The sequence below is a fragment of the Pundamilia nyererei genome, unplaced genomic scaffold (assembly GCF_000239375.1).
Source record: "Pundamilia nyererei isolate P.nyererei 1_Seehausen unplaced genomic scaffold, PunNye1.0 scaffold00082, whole genome shotgun sequence".
NCBI lineage: Eukaryota > Metazoa > Chordata > Actinopteri > Cichliformes > Cichlidae > Pundamilia > Pundamilia nyererei.
Window position 1 is genome coordinate 1,160,751 of NW_005187483.1, and position 7,057 is coordinate 1,167,807.

General features: G+C 41.2%; 1 protein-coding gene across 2 annotated transcripts in view; it reads right to left on the bottom strand.

Moving 5' to 3' along the window:
- LOC102205446 (transducin-like enhancer protein 4) overlaps nt 1–5,679 on the bottom strand; it is a 45,265-nt gene extending 39,586 nt beyond the window's left edge. The window contains exons 1-4 of one of the 2 annotated variants that reach the window (XM_005738142.2): nt 5,155–5,679; nt 4,727–4,812; nt 2,537–2,600; nt 2,344–2,388 (exon numbers count right to left, since the gene is read on the bottom strand). In XM_005738142.2, coding sequence (XP_005738199.1) covers nt 2,344–2,388; nt 2,537–2,600; nt 4,727–4,812; nt 5,155–5,199 — 240 coding nt within the window. In that variant the 5' untranslated portion in view covers nt 5,200–5,679. Of the gene's footprint in view, nt 1–2,343; nt 2,389–2,536; nt 2,601–4,726; nt 4,825–5,154 lie in introns of both variants that reach the window. The other variant, XM_005738144.2, reaches the window with a different exon arrangement.
- Between the last annotated feature and the right edge of the window lie 1,378 nt (nt 5,680–7,057).

Here is a 7,057-nt window from a genome sequence, read left to right on the forward strand (position 1 = left end):
AGTACCACTGGAACACTATGTGACCAAAATCCTCAAATCGAAATAAATGGCTCCCTGTCTACACCAGTAAAATGAGCTGTCAGACCTCATTGAAATCGCTGCCAGTCTTCAGTATCAAAACGTCTTATTACTTCCTTCTTTTACCACTTTCTCATCCCTTCTCCTACCCATTTTCTCCTCGTCCTTCACTTTCTTTATTTCTCTTTCAGCTTTGTTAATTTGCAATTGATTAGCTGTCCTCTCAGTCAGCTCAGTCCCATGCTCGACATCCCTCGTACCCTCCTCCCTCCTTATCCCTCGCCCCCCTTCCCCTTGCCTCACAGCCTATCCTCTCTTCCATCCGCGAGTCAATTTCTCTTTAACGAGCATTGGTACATTTCACTCCCCGGGCACCGGGGCCCTTCTGTGTAAATAAAACACAGAGCAGAGTCAAAAATCAATGGGCCTATTACCCTCCGAAAATGCTAAACAAGCAAAATTAGCGACTCGCTTGGTGGTGGAGGCCTTAATGTCCTCCGCCCTCCCCTTCTGACCCTCAGCATCACCACCACCAGCCCCCCTCTCTTCAATCTCAGCATCCACTCAACAAGCCACATACTTTGTATCATCATATTGAATGCCATGGATAGAAAACACATATTTAAGCCTGGGCATGTTGGTGTAATACTCAAAATCATTTGCTTCCAAAAGTCTCTCCCTCACACAAGGACAAAACGTGCACCGCACACTGCTGGCAGAGATGAGGGATTCACTCTTCTGAGAGAAATCATTGGGCACCACACGGAGCTACAGGCCACATTTAACCGCTTTTTATTTTGCCTGCCTTGCCCATATAAACACAGCACACGCACACACAAACAGCAGCAGCCAGCAGGAATTTATAGTCGGGATCCCATATTTTATCAGACGAGTCTGATTAGTGTGGCAGTAAAAAGCTGCACGTGTGTCCAACATTTGCACGCAGAAATACACACGCGTACTGACAGAAACAAACACTAGAGCACACACAAGTAAATGTCTACATTGTAGGAGCACACGCACAATGTGAACAAATACACAAATAGTGCACACAAAACTAAATAAACAACGAAAGTGTGCCTACAGACAAACACAGACCAACACACACAATCACACACGTGTGCACACACACACACACACACACAGAGTAAACATGTACAGTATGTACAGGCTGTTAAACATACACACACACGCGCGCATGCACACACACAGCAAAGCAAACACATGGTATAGATACAGAAAACACACACACACACACACACAGAAAGACAAAGGCCAACAATTTATCACTTCCATTCTCTCTCACACACACACATACGCACGCGCACACAGCCACACACACTACACACACCATTTGTCTGGAAATGAATGTGTAGCTGGTTAGCTGTGGTTCATTTATCCTGGCAGCTGATGTGTGGTTAACAGAGACATTTATGCTAATGGCCTTCCGTGTTTAAAAAAGGCAGCAATAATGTAAAGGCTCGTTAAAGGCCAAATCCTCGTTCGCTTGAGTCATTTTTCAGCCCATTTTCTTGTTCAATTAAACTGATGAAATTATTATTCGCATGTGAAATGACTATTCAACCTCACGAGGCAACCGACCGCTCGAAAATAGAACAGGGGACAAATGGATCAAATTCTTAAATGTTGGTGGCTGATGTTCTGGCCTCATCCTGGGCTTCTCCCGTTTCACTATGACCCTTTACAATAATTCAGAAAGTTGCTAAATGTGTGCCGTGAAGGGAGTTTTTTTTAATGTGTAACTCATTTCTCAAGTTGGGAATTCTAATCCTATTTTAGAAAATCCCAAGCAATAAGAATAACATCATTTTGTGTGTAAATATCAACATATTGATAATGTAACTTGTTTTATGTTGGAAATGCCACTTTTTCAGAGCACTTTGTAAACTGATAGCAGTCTTTGACATCCAGAAAAAGCAATAACTATACTCCAGCTGCGTTATCTGTATTATAGAAGCACATGACCCTTCGCTGTCAAAGAAAATGGTGAAAGAGAAAAGGTAAAGACCTCAAAAATATTCTTCCAGAATATTACCAGCATGCTGGGACATTTTGAAAACTGAGATATGTCAGTCCCCTGCTTAAAAGCCGTCCTATGTAATGGCGTGAATAAATTAAAGTGCCTCCAAGTTTCCTGGACTTTGCCCAGTGAGATATTTAGAATTTAAAAGCACTTACAAATTGGAATAAAAGTCCCATTTCCATTTGCATTCCTTTTGTCACACAGTACAGCGTGGTTTGCGTCAGATGTTTTGTTTTGTTGTTTTTTTTCCTTTTCATCATTTGAGTAAAAACATCTCTTACCTGCTTGTGCATCTCGATGTTCAGCCCGTATGACATTTCGTAGTACTGAAAGATAAAAGCAAGGTCGATCAAACATGTCTTCTCTGTTCCTCTTTTTTCACACACACACACACACACACACACACACACACACACACACACACACACACACTAATAAAATACTAATGGCAACACATGAAGTAAGCTGTCTCACCATGACATAGTGCCTCTGCATCTCAGTTTTCTCACTGGCCAGTTTCTCACATTCCAATTTCAGACTGCGAGACAGATAGAAAATGTTTTGTTAGCACGTGTCACCATCAAACACACAGCAAGCTGCATCCATGCCACACGCAAACACATGATCAAAAGTAAAACCAAAAGACCAAAAATCTTTTCTGACTTCTGACTTCTAACCGACTTATTTTGTAGGGAGTGGATAAAAGAGGATGAGCGAGAATGAAACAAGACTTTAGCAAACTGAAAGCAGAGATGATACTTGCACTATACTGCGCAGGCAAGTCACTGCATCCTGCCACTTTAAATTTGCATTTCTAAATATGAGAGCTACAAAAGAAAGACAAATAAGTTGTTTGGAATGCAGCAATTTCCTCTGCAGACACAGGCACTTACTCAGCAGGTGTAGTGCAGTAATTAATGGATCGATGGACAACCACACAAACCTCATCATATATTCTTATAGTGCGAGTAAAAGCCTAAACTGCAACATCAACAAAAAAAGCAACCATAACATTAGGATCCATTTTGCGGAAAAGCTTAACTCTTTTGTGTCTGCCAGTGTGTCGCTCCTCATGAAGTTTTTGTGCATCTTTTAAGAAGGAACTCATCGGGTTTATATCATCATCAAAACCTTTGCGTGTACACGTCAATCACAGCAATGTAAAACATGAAAAGAAATGAGAAATTTCAACATTTGCTTAAATATAAATGCTGAAATCAGCTGAAAATCTGGGGCATTGCCAGACTTTAAATGTTTAATACCTCAACTTTATTTAAGTTTGATGATGACGGTGTCCTCTTCTTTATTTGTACTCTAAGGTTGGGGAATATTCTCAAAGAGATTCATTGTTTTAGTAAGGTCCATAACATGTTTACATTTCTTCTAAATAAGAACTACCGTAATAATAAATACTAATAAATTCATCCTTAAAAAACATGAAACATGTGGGACCACAGTAATTCTTATTGTAGCGTATTCCCAGAGTATGTCTGACTCACTGCTATTTTAAAAAATGAATAAATAAAATCTGATCAGCGCCACCCTCGTTTTGGATTTCAGTGGAACGAAAGAGTTTGATCTGTGCGGCTGTAGCATTAAGCATGCAGCGCACCATTCAGCCAGTTCAGCCTGAGGACTGGCCAACAAACTGGACCACTGGTTCATCTCACCAGGTGATTGGGTAATAATTATGAGGTGGCCAGAAGTGGGTGATTATTATGCATTGGTATTGTGCCTGTGGTTCAGCCCTGAGCAATGTATTTCACACTTCATCATGTCAGGTAAAAAAGTATTTCACACCACTTGCACTTGCAGAGAGAGAGAGAGAGAGAGAGAGAGAGAGAGAGATGTGCATGCATGCAAAGGTTGATGGGGGTTTACCCGTGGTTAGTCACTAGTAATAGATGGACCTTAGACAAATAGAGGCTACCACTGTTTTAGCTGCATATGGTGCATTTGAGAGGAATAGCAATATAACATCCCTGAAAATAAATGTCAAACTCAACATACTGTATTTCTTAATAGAAACTTAAATTTAAAAAATACATTTCTGTCTTGTATTTCATGTTCTTGCATCACACATTTCCCTAATAATTTGGTCATACTTCGTGACTCATACATGACTAGTACACAGCAGCACAGAACTCGACCATTTCTTTAACACTATCTCGGGTTTTTCGGTTTACAGTGAGTCAATCCACAGTCAATCAATCAATTAATTCTTTTAGATTTATTATTTTTTTAGTTAGCATTTTCTGTGTGTGGATGGGGGGAGGGGGTCACTAGTATAAGCTCCTGATATCCAAGGTGACTTAGGAAAACTGGTTTCAACTGACCAAAAGTGCAAGAACCAAAAGGTAATTACGAAGAAAAAAAATATTATAGGTAACATTTAATAATCTAAAACCAAACGTATGTATTAATTATTAATTGTGCATTTTACATGTAAACATTTTTTAACATTTAATTTTTTTAATTCCAGCTATTAAAGTGATTAATTAACCCACTAATTACTTCTAATGCGCACTCAGAACAACAGGGATCAAATTCGCAATCGCTTCTATTGTGGGGAATGCAGAACGGTTCGTAAGTTTACTGCCGTTCTGGCTGACGAGCTGATGTTTCAGTGCAGCCCAAATGTCATGCTCGTATCCGAAATCCTACCTGTGATACTGCGCCTGCAGGAACTGGAACTCCTCCTTGATCCGGTCGCAGGACTCGGTGACAGTGAACTTGAACGGCTGTCCCGGCTGATGAGGGACCTCAATCCAAAGCAAACAGCGTGCGAAGGAAGAAAGGAAGAACTGAGCCACCAAAGTTCAGCGTCACGACACACACACAGGCAGGACTGTAGCTGACAATAGGCCTCTGTGATAAGGATGGCCTTTTTGGTTTCACTCAGTCTCCTTACACGTTAACTCACGCACACTCAGAGACACACATGCAGCTGTGGCAGTTTGACAATGAGCGCAATTGTCCGTGAGAGCGCGCAGTGGCACGGAAACTTGATCTAAACTGATTACGCATCAGGCGCGACTGTTAATCTGCGCTGTTTTGACACACTGCTCTTACCGCTACTGTTCTGTACTTACCGGATGCCGCGCCGGGGGGTACATCTTGCTCAGATCTCGAATCATTGAAAATGTATTGCAATGTTCATCCAGAAAAACACGAAAACAAAGTGTGTGAGAACCGAGCTTTCTCCGTGCGTAAAAAGTCAGTCAGTGGCTGGTTTGCGGGCTAAATGCAGGTTCCGCGAAGAGTGGAGACATCCTCGGACCTTTGGCTGACCAGAGACAGCAAGACAGTAATTCAAAAGTCCATTCAGCGTAATAATAAAAGCAAAAATTTTCTCAGTCTTTTCCAAAATCTTCAGCACCTTATTCTAAGCGCTTAACGCTCTCCTTCTGAACTAACAACAAATCCTCTATCTTCTCAGATTTCTCACAGAAAACATTAAAATCTCGCACACCATGACCCTACTTGTCTGCGAGTACGCTTCTCCACAGCGTCCCGTTGTCACGCGTTCATTGGTTTATTTCCTACAGTCTCCGTTAAAGGTTTGCATCCTCATTCAGCACCCGCCGACCGACCACCTCTCCGACTACAGCAGCCTGCCTCCGCGACGCCAAATTTAGAAGCAACCAGTCATACGAGCTCAATTACATATTCACTACAATTACAAGGACCCGTAGCACGACGTCGGGACGTGTAGTTTAATTCATATTAGTCGATAATAAGCCCTACAGATGTGCGTCTGCTGTAAAGAACTACAACTTCCCAGCTCCTTCGCGAAACCCCCAAAGCCAATGGTGTGTGGTCCGAGGGAGGAGCGGCCATTAAAGCCAGCCAATAGCGACAGAAAAGTATACACGCTCCGTTGCACCCCCCTGCCAATCATCTATAAACTATCCAATCACATCCAGCAAGACGCGATTTATGCAGACCCCCACGTGGGGGCTGCTCTGGTACAAAAGGATGTCACAGGGATTAATCTGAAAACTATCTGTTGACTTATGTGTTCTTTTTTTTCTTTCTTTTTTTCCAGAGACTTTGGGGCAGAAGCGAACATATGGCCCCTTGGTCTCATGTTTTTCTCCTGTTTCCTAATTGAATCACCTATTAAACAGTCTGCTATCATGTCCGCAGATTGCACCTATAACCCTGCAATTAAATTCTTATGCAGCCCCCTCATCTCTCACTTCACATTATGTAAATCATACAGAGGGTGGACAAATAAAAAACTGATTATGTTAGAGCCACAAAGGTGGCATCAATATCAGGCTGGATGTCAATTAGCGATTCAGCCAGTTCTATTTATTCATGTCTAGTTGGAAAAACATTTACACAAATTTCAAATTTTATGTTTTTTTCTTTTAAATTAAGTTTTTAACGACATAATAACAATCTTGTTGGTTATGGTCGGGCTGTTTTTAACTTCTTCTGCATTTAAACATTTAACAAATTTTAGAAATCCCTCAGATCTCAACTTGAAAAGTGAGTAGCATCTGTGACTGCCAGCTAAAATATACCGCAGGCAAACAAAATCTGGTGAAGTGAAATTATGATGTCAGTACTTTATGTACTTAAGTTGTCTTTGGCTTCTGGTTATGGCTGGAAAATGCTGCTAATACACATTTAGGCTCCCACCATTCTTTCATTTTCTCAGTCTCTTTCTTGTGATCTCATGTCTCAGACAAATTCCTAATCCTAAATGCTAATCCTGCTGTTCATATTTCAGCATACACTCTAACATACAGCACACATGTGACATTATCCTTTTTTTATAAGTACAAGCAGGGTGAATGCATTTTATGTATTCCATACGTGTGCACTGCTCAGATAAATGCCGCCTAAAAGAGCTTGAATCATTTGCCTAATTTCTCTGCCCTTTACGTAGTACAACCCAAATGGAACACCTCTTGCTAAGTAAATTGAAATATTATGACTAAGACTCTCTTTCTCACACACACACACACACACACACGCACGCAC